The 20,020-nt window shown below is 33.4% G+C and overlaps 1 protein-coding gene across 1 annotated transcript in view; it reads right to left on the bottom strand.

The window, feature by feature from the left end:
- Positions 1-20,020, bottom strand: part of LOC129219273 (sushi, von Willebrand factor type A, EGF and pentraxin domain-containing protein 1-like) — a 370,742-nt gene that overhangs the window by 120,982 nt on the left and 229,740 nt on the right. The window contains exons 5-7 of the mRNA XM_054853606.1: positions 15,424-15,597; positions 5,419-5,435; positions 1,045-1,210 (exon numbers count right to left, since the gene is read on the bottom strand). Coding sequence (XP_054709581.1) covers positions 1,045-1,210; positions 5,419-5,435; positions 15,424-15,597 — 357 coding nt within the window. The remainder of the gene's footprint in view (positions 1-1,044; positions 1,211-5,418; positions 5,436-15,423; positions 15,598-20,020) is intronic.

Raw genomic sequence — 20,020 nt, 5'->3', positions numbered from 1 at the left:
TAAAAATTAATTTACTACTGCAACTTAAACTGCAGTACATACCTTAGAGCAGGAATATAAATGGAGGGAGCAAGTCCAATCATAGGCTTAGCAAAATCTGAGGCTACGACTCCAAGTAACGTGACTCAACAGCGACGAATGGTTGACCCGTTTTGCGTGACACTAGCGAAGGAAACCTGATTTCTTCCAATGATTTGCTTTAAAATCTATCACGTGACTTGGGTCTTTAGTTCACGTAAGAAGTCTTCACTCCCTCCATTTTATCTCTTTTTATGTTACATACAATAACTTTGCGAATCAAATCTATTTTATAGTAGAGAGTTTCGGGTCTACAACAGAAGAACTGATCACAATAAAGTAAAAAAATGTGTTATCTTATTGAAAATAGTCTAACCATTCAAACAAAAAGTCGGTAAACTTTATGTACAGAACGGGTTACAAAATTAGCACAGATTAAAAAGAAGAATTTTTTGTTTTGTTTCAAGGTATCTGTATCTCAAGAAGAAATTTTCGTTTATGTTGAAATCTGTGTTTTAGTCCTGTTACACACGAGGCGGTTAGTTGAATCAACTTTTCGAAAAAGTTGCCTGTGATATAATTGACTTGTGATTTATTGTATTCACACGATGCAACTTTGTTGAATCAAATTTTCTTCACTAAGGAAAAGAGTACATATAAAAGAAACAATTTCACATCTCATACTACTGGACTAAGCCAAATTTGTTCAAACAATGACTCCATAACGCTGTCCAAACTAAACCGAGTTGACTCAACTAGTTTACTCGAGTGAAAAGCGAAAGTTTGGCGATGTCCTTTTAGTTCACTCAACTCATCGGGATGAGAATGGCAGCGGCAAATGTGCCTGACGAATTGACTGATGCTGGTAGATTCCTTTATTTTTCCACCTGGTTACATTTCCTAATAAACACTCGTTCGGAAGTTAATTCAGAAGTTGCCTCGTGTGGAGAAGGCCTAAGGCGAGTTGTTTTTCATAGATATATATTTATGGCGCTAAGAAAAAGATATGATAGATACATTACTTACCTTCACATGTAGGATCATCTCCCTCCCACAGTTTGCTCGTATTGCATGTTCTTGTTGACGGTCCTACGAGTCTGTAGCCGTATCGACATTCATACTTGACAACAGAGTTATATGAAACGGAAGTATACATTGCTCTTCCATTGGGAGGGTCCGCAGGAATGGAGCACTGTACCGCTGAAACCGAAAAAAGAAGGTAACAATAAGTATTATATAATGTGTTAATTGGAAAAATTAGAGCACAAATAACTAAAATTTCGTCCCCCCCCCCAAAAAAAAACACAGCGATAAAATTTAAAATTTTAAAAACCCAGACTAGCATTAGAAAGAAAAATTGAAAATCCTTTTAAGAGACTTAATAGTTGAGTATTTTATTTGCTATTAAATAGAAACTGGCAACAGAGAAAAATTAAATCATTGCTTTTAATTTCCTTGTCGGCCAACAATGAATTCGGTTATCAATCGCGTGAATAAAGGCTTAGCCGTTATTAAAATCTGCTTTTAAAAACGTTATAATTCGAGTTCTATGAAACGTGGAAAAGTTCCAAACATATTCTAACAGACACGGGAAAAAAATCTCTTTATTTTGGTATTAAAGTTTAAAATGTTTTCACTGCAAAAATTGCGAAAAACCTTTTAGAGGTTTTTATTTAATTTCTTCGCTAATTAATGTGCTACCAAAGATGCAAACTTAGCTAAGAACATTATCGATCAACTCTCCTTTCGAACATTTTTTTTTCAAAATCGGTTCATTTGTTTAGGCGCTAGAGTGCCACAGACAGACACACAGATATACAGACACGTCAAACTTATAACCCTCCTTCCTTTGTGCGTCCGGTTTCAAAAAAAAAAAAAAAAAATCTAGCTGTAAGCAACATGATGTTGTGACGGGCAAATCTACTTTTTTAACATCCAGCTTCCTACACACAACATCCATTAACCAGCAGTTTGCCTTCATTTGAATTTTGACCTCTTCATTTCAAATAATTACCGTATAGTGCGGTAAATTGGAGCACTTTTGAACTTTGAACACACGCACAAACAAAAAAGAGGTGATTTAACATTTTACATTTTTTTAAGTTCATTTTTGGCTAGAAATTTTGGTTTTGTTTTGTTTTTACATTTAGCAAAAACAAAACATTTTGAATACATTGCATTTATGTGTAAATTCTTTTTTTTTTTTTTTTTTGCAGTGTTCCGATTTATTCCACAGAAGGGGGTGAATCGGAAAATATGTTTAAATCTTATTTGTAACTATTCAACCTCTAATAAATAACTCGTAATGGGACAGAATACTGTAAGAATCAAAGGAAATAATTTACACAGACACATACAATAAAAAAAAGTTCCATTGTGGTGGAGATTCCATTAGCTGTCAGAAAAATCAAATTTCTTCTTTCTTGTTCACATAATTTACACAAGGATGTTTGTAGATGTCGATAAACATCTCATACTAGTGTGTTGTTACCTATTCCGATTTAAAATAAATGAAAGACGCTAATACAAGGCAATTAAAATCATGCTTTAAGCATCATGTCATTCAACCCATTATCACTATTGCGTTTACAGCAATTACAATATGAGTAGCATCCAACTGCTCTCTAGAGCTTCATGTCCGTTGATGCATAGCTCATACGGATAGATCGTAATGTGTAGCTCCTCCTTAATGTAATAGAAACAGATGCTAGATTCATTAGAGAATCGAATAATCGTTTGTCCCGCTCAATTGCAACCACACTGAAATGAAAGCTACTAGTACTAAAATGGATATTAATTGTTTCAGTAATAATAACTAGTATATTGTTGAATTTCTCAAATTTAGTTGTCAACTGCACGGGATATGCTTGATTTTCTACTTTATCTCTCTCAAAAAAGAACACAGAGTGACGCAGGTCAGTGATCTGCAAACAATATACATACTAGCAATTGATAAAACACAATAGAAAGATACGTGTAATATAGCGACAGCCCAGTTATCTCATGCAGAGACTGCAGTTTCTTTCTTTTAATGCGAACAATGAGATCGAATTCGTTGACTAATTTTGGAAAAATATAGTTCGATTCTTTATTTTAATGCAATTCAGAGATTTAGTTCTAATTCTAGTATTATACGTGTTTCTGCATTTATTCTTAGTTATTGTCGCTAATGAAAGTCTTATTTTATACAAGTATGTAGAACCAAAAGATTTTAATGTGTGGTAACCACTAAAATCTTCTTGCGTACCCCAGTTTGGAGATCGCTAACGTAAGTGAAGTGCACCAAAGTACAGAGTTAGTCGAAAAGATAGACCGAATTTTTAAGCTATATATTTTCGAATCCACAACAGGTATTTAAGTAATTACTAAAACAAGAAATTAAAGAAAATGTACCAAGGGTTTTTTTTCTTCCAGTTACAAATGCTCAATGTATGATAATTTTGTTCACGACACACATCTAACCTGCAATGTAGCTCGTTGCACACGCCGTGTGATTTATTTTTAAGGGAGTGCGTCAACAAAAAAGACTGTTAATCAACTACTTATTCCAAAGACACTACAAGAACTTCAAGAATTCACCGGAGCAGCATTTGAATCTCTGACAGAGTGATACTTAAAAACTATGAAGAAACTTGGTTACAGATTAGACGTTTGTCGTGCGAAAAGGGGATCGCGCATTGAATATTTGTGATTGAAAAACTGTTGAGGACTTCTTTAAAAATTCCAATATCTCAATTCCATGCGATAATCTTGAAAGAGAACGAGCTGAAGTGTGCATCATATGACTTTCTTTTACACCAATTTAATCTTATTGGCAATTTTAAGGTGATTCAATTGCTAACTCTCTAAATATCACCAACAGTGGCCAAATTGAAACCAGATAAAAAAAAAAAAACCAAGTGGGCGACAAAACTTGCGACCAAAAGACTGGCGATATATCGCCAAGTGTCCGCTAAATTATAACACCACTTGAGTTTGCATCGAAATTAACAATGATTTCCTCCCAAAAAGGTGCTAAAGACCCCTTCGGAAACACCCGAATGCAATCAAAAGGGGAGGTGCACAACTAAACCCCACTAGGAGTCTACGTACCAAATTTCAACTTTCTAGCACATACCGTTCTTGAGTTAGGCGACATACATACGCACATACGTACATAGGTACATACAGACGTCACGAGAAAACTCGTTGTAATTAACTCGAAAATCGTCAAAATGGATATTTCGGGTGTCTATAAGTTCTTAGGTATATATGCACTTGTGGTCGGGTCGAAAATAAAACTCAACATTAATTTGGGGATGAGCAAAATGAAAATTAAAATCGATTTTTGAGTGAAAATTGTTTCGCGAATACAATACTTCTTTTTTTGTAAAGAGAAGTAATAACATAGTTTTAAAGTTTCAGTTTCTTTCAAAACTAAATAAAACTGACAGACTCATAACTACTTAAAAAAATAAATAAACGCATGATAGCCCAAAAGTTCAATGCAAATGCAATCAACGAACTTTATTAGTAAAACCAGACTCGGCACGTGCCGCTCTCTGATTCGAGAAGAGGTATTTATACCAAAGAGGACCAACCAATAGGAATTCAGGACACAAGACTACAAACAACCAGCATGAAAACGACATGTCAACCCCGGGCTCAGAGCAAGGGGGAAAGACAACCAATCAGAAGCCAGAAGACATAAAAAGTGAGAGAACGAAGAAACCGAAAAAGCAATTATAGAAATTGCTTCCAAATATCATGAAAAAATGGAGTGCTGGAAAAATCATTGACAAGAGAATGAGAATTTTTCCAAATATATTAAGCTTCACAGAAATCGAGGCCATAAACAGAAGAACATTTACAATCTTTGCAGATGAAAAATTCAAACAGTGACCAGAAGTCCAACAATGCTGAGCGATGGAAGAACGAGCAAGTTTTTTATGTTTAGCATAATTTTCGTGCTCTTTCAGACAGTGCTTGAGAGCACTTTTAGTCTGGCCAACATAACCAAGTTCACACTTGTAGATGCTATAAATACCCGAGTTGCTATGGCAATCAATAGGGTCCTTCAAGTTTGTAAACTTTATCTTATTTACAAGAGAAAAAGCTATATCGAAACCAAACTTCTTCAAAATCTTTGCAACTAAAATCTTTGAAGATGTTTGGTTTCGATATAGTTTTTTCTCCTGCAACAACACATTCACGCAAAGAAAGGGCAAGGACAGGAGAGCGAAAGTACATCCATTTCCGAGCTGGGATTCGAACCTCCCCCAACAGAAAGAAGAGAATAAAATGGCGTTGTTCCATTTTGCGCTTTATTATTTATCTTTACGTGAATATAATTAATACAAAATCCGTGAAACTTTCCTTCATGTAAAGCTAAAATGCTTTCCTCCGTGTTTTTACTCTTACTTCAATCGACGCGATTTCTCTAAATGGTAGTGCCAACTGTTAAAATACTTTGACTTTCACTCGCGGCGTTCTAATTCTTTTGTGTGTCTTGTGTTATTTTTCTCATTACAAGTACAGTGGCTCCCAAAAGTGTTCGTACACCTACGACTTTCAATGAAATTGGCCATTATCCATTGGTTAGAATTATTATTTAGGAATCGGTATTTTATTATAAAATCTAGGATCTATTTTTCACAAAACTACATGAAAATTTTTAATAAAACATTAAAACATAATTTTTAAAAAATCAAAAACCAAAAATTGCCGGAAATCTTATCTCACAAAAGTCTTCGTACACTTTGAAAAAATGTCGAAAAATTAGTAAATAATCTAACTTTTTACAAAGTTATTATTTAGTAGAATATCATGCAGTATCAACAACAGCTTTGAAACGTCTGCGAATAGATTTCATTGTTTTTTCTTCCTTTTTTTGTGCAATTTCTGAGTAAGTGTTCAGCTGCACTTCGAGTCTTACTGTTTCTAGTTCTATTTTCGCTTCAATGGTGTATTTTCGTAATCTAGCCACCAGATATCTCCAAATATGTTCCATTAAGTTTAAATCTGGCGATTGAGGAGATATTTCTAAGCTTAAGGACAATGTTTGAGGCGCCAAATGCAAACGTGTGCTTCTTATCGTTATCTTGATAAAAAACAAAGTTGTTTCCGATTACCAAATTTTGGGCTAATAGTTTGAAATTATTTTTTAAAATATTTAAATGAACAGTATAATTTATTATTGCATCAAAAAATTCCGAATTTCCAAGTCCTGATGCTGTTATGCACCCTCACACAAGAACAACTTCACCGTCCTGATTAACTGATCCAACTAAGTTCTTAAGATTAAATTCCTCATTTTTTCTTCTCTTAATAATTGTACAACAATTCAACCCAAAATATTAATTTTTTTTTTATCTATAAGTAGGACGTTGTTCCAAACCGTTTTGAGCTTATTTATGATTGATTTTACGACGGAAAGTGTAAGCTTACTGTTTTTCGTAGGAACAAGAAAATTTCTGTGGAAGAGGTCCCATTTAATCCAGCTAATCAGAGAACTTTGCGAACAATTTTACGTGAAAACTAAACGTAAAATGTTTCATTCAATTCTGCAGAAACTTTTTCAGCACTCAAATGTGTATTTTTCATAATTTTTTTAACTGTAAACCTCCGATCACGCTTTGTTAACTTTGCCAGTTGACCTTTTCTTACCTTGTTTTCGATCCGATTCTAGTCTTTGAAGCATTTTATCAAGCACTTCACTATGGAATGGTATAAATTAACTAATTTAAAGACATTTCAAACCAATTTATGGCTACTGTGAGGGAAAAAAATCAAACTTCGAATTATGTTTGTTGTTTTCTACGCGTACCTGCCATTTTAAAATAATAAGCAGAATATTAGGGAATAAATTAACGAAAAATTAAAGGCAAATGACTTTACAGTGTCATTACTATGCAAAAACAATAAAAAAACCACAGATGGTAATTTTAATCATGGATTTATTCGAAAATGTTTCAGTGAACGATGACTTTTGTGGCGTATTTTTTCTTTGTCTCTTCGTTTTTTGACAAATTTCAAAAATAAAATCTGGCAATATTTTGAAAAAAATTGCTGGGTTTTATTCAGGATGTCATAGGAATGGTGTGAAAAAAAATTGGACTTCATATTCGAATTCAGTTTTGCGTTATTTTGGTTTTGCTACAAAATTTCAAGGTGTACGAACACTTTTGGGAGCCACTGTATATGAAGTTCTTCTTCACTTTTTGTGCGAATTCTTATATGAATTCTATTTTTACAGTCCACTAATAAATCGAATTTTATTTAGTGAACCTTGACTGAAGTGTGTTATTGTGAATTTTGTGCCTACATTCATTCTATTTATCAAACTATTAAAAAATTTTTCAAACTCTAATAGTTTACTCCATTCCATTTAACTCAAGGGAATAAAATTGCAACAATATCAGCGTCGGATACATGGTGCACAGAAGTGAAGCCAAGGAATGCCATAGATGAATTTAAAACAAATTTGCTTTCATTCTCTGGATTTCATTAAATCAGATCTTGAAACCGCAAGCCAACTGTCCCCTTTGTAATTTACAAGACAAACTATTCAACTGCAATCCCACCGGCAACAAAGCGTAGCAAACAATTCAAACATATTTCAGCCCGTATTTGTATTCCACATTAGAGAGAATACATTCAGTTGAACTTGTTCTCCTGTCCAACCAAACAAGCAGAATGCTTCATTTGAATTTCCGATGCCGAGTTGGTCCGAATCGAAACGAATGGAAGAAAGATAATTTCATTCGCGTTTTTCTGTTTTTCCTGGGATGTGAATCTAGTATGACTTTCGGTGCGATCGTTTCTTTGCTTAGGTACTTTTGAGTCTGATAACAGATGTTCTGCCTTGCGTAAAACTTTTTCTGAAACTGATTATGAAAGAAAATTTTTATTAGAATCAATGAAATATAATTTAAATATTGAACCAGAAATCAAGGGAGAATGAATGAGCATATGGTATGAACTTGAACAAAATATAAGTTGCAATAGATCCTCGATAATCCAAACTTCTTTTAACCGAAATCTCGTTGGAACGTAGAAAGTTCTCTCGAATTTTATTTTTTGGTAAGTAAACAAGATCATTTTAATTTATTATATTTTCAATATTGTTATTTCAAATTTTAGCATTATACTAATCTTGTATAAACTCAGGTTTTCCACAATTTTAGTAAGCCAGGTTGGTAAAAAATCTGCGTGTCTTGACCAAAACCATGCGAACGAAATTGATGATAAAAATATGCTTATACAGGGTGTGCCGTTTTAACCTGCAAGACTACTATTTTTGCAACCGAAAGTTCAAGCTGCATACTTCCAATTTCAAAAATGTTCAAAATGAGATGCAGAGTTGAAAGTTTGCAGTAAAAATAAAAATGAGTCAAAAATTTCAAAATTTAACTTTTTATACGGGTGCAAGGTCTCCTAACTTATACTTAGAGAAATAATCTTCATTGAGAAATAATTCCAATACAAAAAGTTTGGAACTAGTACGACCAATATTCACTGAAACATGAAACGCAGCGTTCACCGTCAATAACAGCTTTTGGGGGGAAATATAGCGGTTAAAAAGTTTTTAAAATTATATGTGTGCATAGAGTGGTTTTTCAAATTGTTTTGGGTTTTTTAGTGTGTTTTTGCGTATCACGGCATAACATTTGCATTCCTTTTTGAAAAACGATGAAAAATATAAATACCTTGTTTATTTTTTTACTTCTACAATCTGTCATTGTTTTGAAAGGGCGATAAGTTCCAATCTCATCTTTTGTATGGTCCCTTAAAACTTTGAACTGGAATATCTCCTTGAGTTTCACACATGTCAAGTTTTTTGTGTCAGTAATAGTTTTCAAGGGAGATTATTTCTAGAAACATAAGTTAGGGGACCTAGGGCCCGTATAAAAAGTTAAATTCTAATTTTTTTTGACTCATTTTTATTCTTGTTTCAAACTTTCAATATCATAACTCCGATTCTGATTTTGGACATTTTTGAGATTGGAAGTATGCATCTAGAACTAACGGTTGCAAAAATAGAGGTTTTGCAGGTTAAAACGGATTACCTTGTATATTTTCGTGAATAGAAGTGATAATTTCACAAAAATCCATAAAATAGTTGTACATGTTATGCAAATTTATTTCTGAAATTTATAGCTCATTTTCAGCTATTAATGGTGAAGAATAATTAAAAAACCTTTTGGGTAAAGCCTCTGGATACTGTCAGTTTAATTTTATATCTGTATTTCTCTGTATTTCTATTTTCTAGAAAATTTCAATTGCAATGTTATGTTCGTAATTATGAAACATTTCAAGACGTTAATCGAGAGTGGTATGCAAAAAAAGTATGTTTTGCAATAAAATGTCATATTTTTAGATAACTCTTCCATGCAGTGTTACGAAATATAAAATTCTAGGCATAAAATTCAGAACTAAAATGTTTTTACCTATGCTGATGGAATATGATGGAAATGTATATGGAGTAAGAGCATATATTTTCAGAAAGAGCACTTTCAGAAGAGCTTGTATGAAAGCTCGATCTTTCACTCAAAGCAGCAAATGTCAAAACATTTCAAAATATTTCACTTGACGTTTTCGAAAGAAAATAATACTCGCGCGCTGTTGGAAAATAATTCATCTAAAGCAGCTATTTTTTACTAAAATGTACGTAAGAATAGCTAATAAAAAGGTTTCTCGGTAGAAATACAGAAGCAATGGAAGGATTTAGCAAAAAATTTTAGCAATGTTAATGTTCTAAAGTGAAATGTTTTTTTTTTTTAAATTAGACACAAAAAGAAACTCCCTATGCACCACATAGTATCACATAGGGCCAGAAGGTAAGAGGCACAACAGTACAAACTACTCGAAATAAAATGAGCACAACATACAAACAATTAAACAACGAATAGAGAAGAAAAACACACACACACACACACACACACACACATACATACAAAAAGGTCAAACAACTGAATAAATAAAGCGTTTAAAAAGAGAAAAAGTCTCGACGCTCTGAACCAGAGCAGAAGGAGCAGGAGGCCTGGAAACGGACAACTTCCTCAGCTCCCGCATAAGGATTTCTCTCTGGGGGTTAAAACGTTTGCAACGAAACAACAAGTGTTGTGGATTTTCAATATCCTGTCCACAATCACACACGTTACTAGTAGAAATATTAAATTTATACAAGTACTCTTTGAAATTACCATGCCCAGTAAGAAACTGAGTGACAAAATAATCAGTTTTGAGGTGTTGCCCCTTTCAATCTAAAGAAAATAGTGGGAAGGAAGCGCTTGGTCCAATTTCCCTTATTTAAAGACAGGTACTCTGAATTCCAATTCGTAGTAGCTTTCTTAGAGTAACACTGAAATGTTCTGAACGTCTTTTGAACTCGGAAACTTGTCCATTTTTTAGAACATTTTAAATGAAACTTTGTGGAACAGTTTTCAAAACATTTCTGTAGACACTTTAGAGTTCTAATTTGGTTCAGCACACTTTAGTAACGCATTTGCGAACGTGTTTTGACCTCTAGCATATGCTCCTTCCTTTAAATAACTTAGTATCACACTTTTGGGACACTTTCAATCTAACAATCAGCATCAAATGAGTAAAATTGACGATTTTGTGAGAGAAAGAAAATTTCATGACTCCAAAGTAAATATTTTCTTCATTTTTATTTCGTTATATGTCTTTGTTTCTGTAAAATCAATCAACTGAATTTTATTTTATTACAAAAGAGAAGTCCTTTAAATATTTTGGTTATGAGAAAATAATAATAGTGTATCTAGATTGCCACTATTTTATTTTATTTTTTACACGATGTGGTGATTGTACCTCGGGACCGCCAAACATATTGCACCTTAGGACACGTTCCAAGGTACAACATATGCATGGTCCTTAACAATTAAAATGTGTTTAGGAACATGGAAAAATGTTCTGATCTGATGTGGTCTTGAAACACATTTAATGTTAGACAATAATTTTTTAATTTATTATTCATAATTCATAATTTAATTCATCACCATGAAAAATTTTTTTTGTTTTTGGGTGAAAAACTGGTTTAAATATATGGGGCATTCCACGGTATTTTGGACATTATGTAGAGTCCGTAACGTGAACTTTTTTTGCCATAACGTTTTAATTTACAGCTTGATTTGCAAATTATTTTAATTTGAGCTGGTGTGTTGGTAGGAAAAGATCAAAATAAAATAATATGCTAATCAAACAGTAAATTAAAAAGTTATGGCAAAAAAGGTCACGTTACGGACTCTACATAAATGTCAAAAATGCCGTGGAATTGCCCATTGGCTATTTCCTGAATCACGATGAGCGTCCATGATACAACAGAATATGCCCCAAAGTGCAATAGGTTGTCGTGCCTTTGGACAATTTGGAATTCTTACTTTAAATGGCTGGCAGTATTTTATTTTCAAACTGTCTGAATTAATATATATATATATATATATATATATATATATATATATATATATATATATATATATTGTAGGGAAATATGTTGGGGTATTTTAATGTGAATTTTAGGTTTCAAATTTGATTTAAATAAGTGATGCTAAAAACTAAAATATGAAAAGTGTCCCAAAAGGTACATCACTCTCCCCTAAATATTTCAGAAAAATCTTGAAGTAACTGCACCAAATAAAGCCACGAAGGCCAAAAAGTATCAAATTAAAAAAAATAAACTTCATTATTGTTAATATAAAAATTTGCATGATAAACCGCAAAACATTATCAAAAATTTCAAATTAACTTCAATGGCAAGAAAAAAGATGAATCGCTACATTTGTGATATGATTGGTCATTATTTATTTATTCATTACTTTTTTATTTACATATCTCTTCCTTTTTTGTCATTCCTGAACACAGTTCGTACACATATCGTCGCTTCAAAACAACTCTAACGCATCTAAGCCTGAAAACAACAGCAAGATATCCTACTGCTGCTCTGAGGCGATATGCGAAGCATATGCAGCACAGGATCAAAAATAATTCAAGCACATTGTAAAACAAAGGCGTCGCAATGGGGGAGGGAGGGGCTGAAGAGTCCGGACTTCTTCAATAACACTGTGCGGCAAAAACATGTCTTCAAAATTCTTCTGACATAATTCTTGCTGATTCTTATGTAAAATGGTCATCTGAATCCAAATATGACCACCGTTTCAAGAGCACTTAAGGAATACTCTTTTTATTATACGAGTAATAATACGGGTTGATAAATTTATAGCAATCTGGCGGGCAGATGACAACAACCACCGGATAATATATGGTCTTTGAGCAGGTAAGCGGCATTTTGTTGGCGGCATTCGTACCACCAAACGACACCGACTCATTACGACAGAATTTCTAGTCATATCATATTGACAGATTCCATTGACTAATTAAAGAAAGTTGTTGAAATTACATTTCTGCGAAAGAAGGCAGTTATTTTACAAGTGTGCTGAAATACGTTCCTAATCTGTTCTCGAATGTTTCCCCAATCTATTTTCAAACGCGTTTCTGGGCTTAAAGTTAAGAAAGATGCTGAGCGGGAAACATATTTTACGGATTCCGAGCCATTTTCAGTATACTTTCTTTTCAACGGAGCCCATTCGGGATATCTTAAGGCACATTCAGACAACTGGTCCAGTTTTTCTGAATCAAAGTGATGTGAATGTGTTTCAATGTATACTGGGATTTTTCAACGTAAAATCAGTTCTATACAATGTTAAACTAACCGCAACGCACAAATAGCCATGTGTCCTAAAATCGAAGATTAAATGCAGGATAATATGACAAAAGGTTGCTTTCTACAACCTTCTACAACGTTTGAGGCACGAGGGAGAGCAATTTTGCAATTAAGTACGCAGGTTATTGAAATAAACTCTATAGGAAAAATGCACTCTACTGTAAGAACACATAGCTATTAGAAAAACGTAATTAGTATAAGATATGCACCGTTAGAAAGACAGTTGTCAATTTAAGAAATGTACCAAAATCTTTTTTTCTGTGATGCTGTATTTTTTGATGTTGCGGTGTACAATATCATTCGAAAACTGCTGAGGCAAAAAGTCTTTTTCCTTTTTTAGTTTAATGAATGCATTTGGGTTTGCTAAAGGACGATTTGGAACAGCTAGAGAGTGAAGCAATGTATCCTAAACGTTTTAATCAGACAGTTAAAGTTGGCGAAAGTAACAGTGAAGCGAAATGTTTAATATATCCGTAGTAAAGAAATACCATTATGATTTCACCATCACTCGTCAAAATTGTTATTTTTTTAAAAAAGCAACTGATTTATACATTTTAACACAAGGTGATTCAAAAGAATGGTGAGGCTACTGAGTTGAGACTATTAGATCTAAAGCCCTCCGGTGGAGGTTGAATGAAAGTTTCATTTGTATACCGCTAAATATCTCTGCGAATTACTGTATCTCTTTAACTCGTTATTTATTATTCAGTTAGTCAAAATGGCGATCAAGAGAGGTGGTTTAGCATTTCATGATTGTCTCCCCTAGGCCAACAGATTTTATACCATGTGATATTGGATCATTGCAGTAATTGTTACGGTGATTGCGTTCGTGCTGCAACATGTACGGCAAACGTTTTGATTACAGCTGCTGTGATATCGGAGAAGGACACGAAAAATATCTTTAGAATAATATTAAATTTAATAAAAAAAATTTTCGTTTTCGTACCATTCTTACTTTTAGAAACGTCTACGTTTGAAACCTCACCATTTTATCTAAACATTCTGTATTTAGTTTTGCAATCATTATAACTTCCAATTCATTTAATAGTTTTCTCTGTATTCATTTATTTGTAAAAACAATTGTTTTGGAAAACATTTTTGAACCAAAAAAAAAATGTTTTCTTGAGAATTCATTACTTGAAGCGGCGGAAGAGTAATTTGGTTGAGCTGCAACTTAGAGATAAAACATAATACGCTGTCCGACTGTAGCCATAAATATTTTGCAGTGGATAATTGCATCGACCCTGCCTGGTTCCTAACGGGTAAATCCAGGAATAATGTCATAAATTAGAACTTTTGTTATTTCACTCTGAAAACGTTCTATAAATCAAAGGATATAGTTGTAAATATTTTCAAATGTCAAAAAAAAGGAAGGAGGAATTCTTATGCTGTATTAATTATTACAGCATTGGCTGGAAGATTTCTTTACTTAATCATATCAATAGGCGACCACAAGTAGTTTGAATTTTCAAATTGCTAGGAATTCCCATTTGGGAGAATCTTATGTCAATTATCGAATGAAGTGGTTGTACCTTGTACAATGTATATACATTCCATACAATACAGTAACTCTTCAATATGTAACTTAAAGTTAACTCTCAAAAAATAAATATATTTACAGTTCAATGTATACTTTATATGGAACCGTTGCACGACAATTAGAAAAAGAAAATTAACTTGTGGAAAATATATCAACGTTATGCAAGGAAAGTTTAATTATATCTGTAAGGAAATATTGACTTAAATTCCTATAAAAAATCACTGAAATTCGGCTGACAGAGTTTTAAAATGTGCGTTTGTGTTTTTGACGTTCTACTGTATATTTGAGGAAAAATCTATAAAAATAAAACAGAGAATATGTGTGTGCGTGTATGTTCCCTATACAAATCCACCGTTTACGTCGGATCTGGACCAAATTTGGTAGGGAGATACTTGGGCACCCGAGAAGGAACGTAGGGGATTTTTCGAACGCCAAAAAAAGAACCGAACAGTTAGAATTTTAATTTTAAAGCCCGAAAATGGCATTAAATGGCTCTTTCTACCCGAAATAATTATCCGATTTCTTTAATTCAGGTCCTATTCGAAAGCCCGCGAAAAGCACCCATAAAGTTCGTTCAGTTGCTTCGAACTTCAAAAAAAAAAAAAAAAAAGGCACTGGGAAGAAATTAAAAAGCATCTTTAAACCTAATGGAATAGAAATTTTATGCCAAATTTATTGTTTGGACAAACTCATTTTAAATTGGCGGGAAAACAATTCAGAAGGCTGCCACATTTGTTTTCTCAACTGTGACTAAATAAAATTTTGGATTTGTTTTGAGATAAAAATTTTCCCTTTTGATTATTATTTGGCGATTTATCTTCTTTCTTCTTTTTTTTTTCTTTAAGGATTTTAGTCGTATTTATGGACGGGTTGCATTTAATTTATTCGAGAATTTTTGACTTGACGTTTTCTTTATTTAAGAATAGTTGTTCTGATGGGAATTTTACAGATTTTTTTCTTCTAATTGAAGCCTGATTGTTGAACACGCGTCACTTGACATAACTTTTTTTTAGAGGTAGACCGTGCAAATCCGGGCAATGCAGCTAGTTTATTAATAAAATAGCATCAAAAACAAACAAGAAAAATATTTTTCGAAAACGCATGCACTCAAATTTGTTCACGCGCTCGACATCGCTATACTTACGTCTGCAGGAGGGTAGCACGGCGCTCCACTGTCCATTGGATTGGCAGTACCTGTGAGCTCGGCCCACCAGTTCGAAGCCAACATCGCAATGGTAAGTAACTCTACTGGTGAAGGTGAAAGTGTTTCCTTCTCTTCTTCCATGTTCTATGTTTCCCAAAGGCCCACAGCTTCTTGCTGTAAAGTAAGAACATGCTTATAATCTACTGATTAAGAGCATTAAAAGGTTATTTAAAACTACGCTATTAACCGTAAAATAAGCTACCAAGTAACAAACAAACCAAGTTAGATTATAAAGATTTGTCAAAAAGTTTTAAAAAAAGAAAGCAAAATAGCAAATCAGTCGTTGACTATTCATTATTCATAACGTCATATTTAAATGTTAAATCAGAAAAACAGGAGCAAACATCGTGACTTCGTCAAAGTTACTTTACTATTCTCGCTTAGAATGAGGAAGTAAAAAAATCGCCAAGTCAAGTGACGTACCTGTAACGGAAAAGTGTCGAGAATTGTAATTTCAAATAAAAAGAAGAGTAATGTTTTTTTTCTTATCTATGACCTAAAATTTTTTAAACTTGTGTGAAGAATAAAAATACAATACAATATAATAGTGCCTTAGTGAACAAGAAAACACGTTAACTAATTACACCCCTAGTTTGTTGAAAAACGATGCAAAAACGTTTTACAGAGATTCATTTTCCAAGTATCGATAATTTTAACATCATTCAACTATTTCCTCACTTAATATCGGAATATCGCTAAATTATAACTAAAGTTAAAAAACCATTTTTGTTCCAAAATTGTCATCAACGGGGCTGTATGCCGCCAAGCTGGCGACAAAAACTTGGCGAACAAAACCTTTAAAAAATATTGCCTAGTGGTTGTAAAATTATAACATCACTAAAGTTTGCGTTTAAGTTTACACTGATTTGCCCCTAAAAACGTGTAGAAGATCCCTTTTGAAACCTTCGAAAGCAGCCAAATCCAGAGAGGCACAGTTAGATCTTATTCAAGGTCTACATACCAAATTCTAACTTTCTACGGCATACCATTTTTGAATTTTGCGAGATACACACGTACATACATACTTTCATACAAACGTCACGAGAAAACTCGAGATAATTAATTCGGGTATCGTCCAAATGATTTAAATCGGTCGTCCATACGTTTTTGGAAACATATGCATGTGCGGACGGATCGAAAGAAACCTCTCAACATTTATTCAAGGGTGAGCAAAACTGAAATTTACTCCGAAATTTCTGTGAAAATTTTTTTGCTATTACATTACTCACTTTACTATGCAAAAGGAAGTAAAAATGAGGTTGATACAAGCAAAATTATATAATACCAGACCATCTTGACTAATAATAAAGCTGAAAGTCTCTCTGTTCGGACCTCCTCTCCCTCTCTACACAATACCTCGATACATTTCAAACCAATATATTCCTTTCTTACTTCAGTTACCATATATTATATGCTTTCCTTACTAATAACAAAGCTGGATGTCTGGATCTCTGTGACTCGCATAGCGCCTAGACCGTTCCGCCGATTTTCATGAAATTTGGCACAAAGTTAGTTTGTAGCATGGGGGTGTGCATCTTGGAGCGATTTTTCGAAAATTCGATGTAGTTCTTTTTCTATTAAAATTTTAAGAACAAAATTATCATAAGATGAACGAGTAAATTACGAAATTATCATAACGTGGAACCGTATCATGGGCACAAGCCAATTGGCGAGAAAATTCACCACACATTATTTGTAAATATGTAGGCGAACCAAATGACCTTTTAATTTTCTATTACGGGCAAAGCTGTGCGGGTACCACTAGTAAAGAATAAAAGTAATCGAAGATAGTATCGGTCTTACACGTACACACATAGCTTAATCAAAGAACTGTTTACTGAAAATATGTTGGAATTATTGCATTTAATTGTTGACGTTTTTGATTGTAGCAGTTTAATTGCGCAGTTTTTCGTAAATAATTGTGCTACTGAATAATAATTATTTTACTAATTAAAGCAATAAAATGCAACAAAGTTTTTAATTCTGCTTAATGAAAGGATTAAATTTTCGTCTTAATTAGCGTATAATTTATGTAGAAATAATTTCAAGTCTGCTTTTTAGCGAACTATCTAGTTCTTGTTACTATGGAAATGTCACGTTCATGAATATTTGGGTTTTTCTACCCCGTTTTACTTTCTCCCAAAGCAACTATTAATCTTTGAGAACTCAGACATCTCTCTTTCACACTGGTTACATTGTTAAAATAATTAATTTTTGTCATTTAGAAGAGTTGTTGTGTGACTTATAAAATCCTTGAATAATTTATAGTTATTATGGAAAAGTTTCTTTAATTTTTTAAAAGTTCTATTAAATATGATTTGTTATCACCTTTATATTACTTGTATTAACTGAATTTTCTCAATGGCGTCGTTTCCAAAATTTTAAAAGATTTTTTTTCTGAAAGAGCATGCTTAAAAACATAGGATCTGACCGTTTTTTAAATAATTTGACTAAGTTTAATATTTAAAAAAAAATACTTTAATCGGTGCGCTTTCATTGTTTAACGCTTCTGCCGATGACATCACAAATGATGAATGTCATTCACTGTTGCCATTTTGAAGAGCACAATATTTATTTCGCATCGTTACTCACGTGTACTGGCAACAATATGGTTGATAGCAAGCGTAGAGGCAATTTTTAATTCACTGCTTGATTATCATAACGTGGAAACGCAGTGAAAAATGCGCGAAAGGACATCATTTGTGACGTCATAAAGACCACGTCTTGTCAAAAAAATTGGACATTTAAAAAATTAATTAAAACATAACCGTTGGGAAAATGAAAGTATTTTTGAGCAATCACGATTGCTTATTGCTTTCATTTGACTGTTTTTGATGTCCTATCATTTTAAATTCCGAACGCCACCCTCTGCACCATCACCGTGGACAGGCGGGCTCCTCACGATGCTGCACCTATAGCGAAAGCAGTCTCCAGGTTGCTTCCATGTCCTACACACACGCGCATACATACACAACTACACACACACACGCGCACATACACAAACACATACACCTATACACACCTGCACACACAAACACATACCACACAAACTCATACACACAAACACACACGCATACATACACACACATACACACAACTACCCACACATTCATGCCTGCACACAGACACAAACACATATTGAATAAAAATCAATATGTGTTTTTTAACCTTTTTTCATTTTTTTTCATTTTGAATTTGTACTTTATATACGTTGTTATATTTTATTCACTATGCAGTACAAAGTTTTCGACTACTTTTTATGTACAACACATATGCCGACATACACATTCATACATACACACACACATTCATACGCACAACTACCCACACACTTATCACAGCACACAGACACAAACACACATGCCTACACACACATATACCCTACACACAAACACACATACCCCCACACGCAAACACACACGCATACATACACACACTCGTGATTGCGAAAAACATAATTTGAATTCAAGATGCCAAAAGTCAAATTAATTTTTCTTTATTTTTTTTGCTTATTCTATCAATTTCTGTGACTAAAAGTAATACTTTTGACTAAAGGAAACAACCCCATTAAGTTATTGATAAATGATTCTCATGGCAGCATTTTTACTACTTTCATAATTTCCTGTTTTACTTTGCACTGTAGAAAAAAAATCAAGAACGTTCCTGGAAAACAACGGGTAACTAAGCACTATTTAAACCAGTAACAAATCTGGCTTAAAGTTTTCGCTAAAAATCAGCAATCTTCCTGAAATTTACCTGTAGCCTCTCTGATGAACTTAGCAACCTTCCAAATGAAAGTCAGCTCTGTTTTAGGGGATTAAATCAGGAACAGTACAAAAATATAGTTGTGTTAGTAGTCACAGCTCGGGGAGCTTTCCTGATTTACCAGGTAGACTTCTAAAGCAAATACGAACGAAGCTACGGCAGAAATGCGAGCAAATACCAAGCAACTTATACGCTTGTAATTTCTGTAATGTTACTATAACCAGAGACGGAATTTTATCCTCGTGTAGAGCTCAGTCAACTTAGTAGAGCCTTGACTGAAACAAAAAAAGCGTAACACTTAATAAAGAAGCTGAGTATATTTTTACATTGGTAGGTAAAAATACGTTTCACATCAGTGTGAAATCTGCATTCATGAAATTCGTAGCAGCCCAGGATACTTTTGCAAATATACCTTTTTTTTTTTATGAAATTGGTGGAAACCCGTGTTTATACTGGAACTTTGCCAGGAAATAATGTGTGACGTTTCGCTCTGAGTTTTTCTCTCACATTTATAAATCGTCTGTAACAACAGCAAAAGCACATTTCATTTGTAAAATTTTGAGCCAAGAAGGTAGAAACGATTAAATGCGCTTCAAAATCATTATTTTAGTGTTAAGAAACAAGAGCTCATTTTATTTTCAGACCAAAAGAAAAAACATTAAATTGTTCAACACTAGCAATTACTTACGATCTCCCTCCCCCCCCAAAAAAATAAATAAATAAAGTAAAATAAATAAATTTAAAAAAAAAAGAACCTGGGCGATGGAGTTGC

This window comes from Uloborus diversus, chromosome 1 (genome assembly GCF_026930045.1).
Source record: "Uloborus diversus isolate 005 chromosome 1, Udiv.v.3.1, whole genome shotgun sequence".
Taxonomy (NCBI): Eukaryota; Metazoa; Arthropoda; class Arachnida; order Araneae; family Uloboridae; genus Uloborus; species Uloborus diversus.
This window is presented reverse-complemented; position numbering and strand designations above follow the sequence as displayed.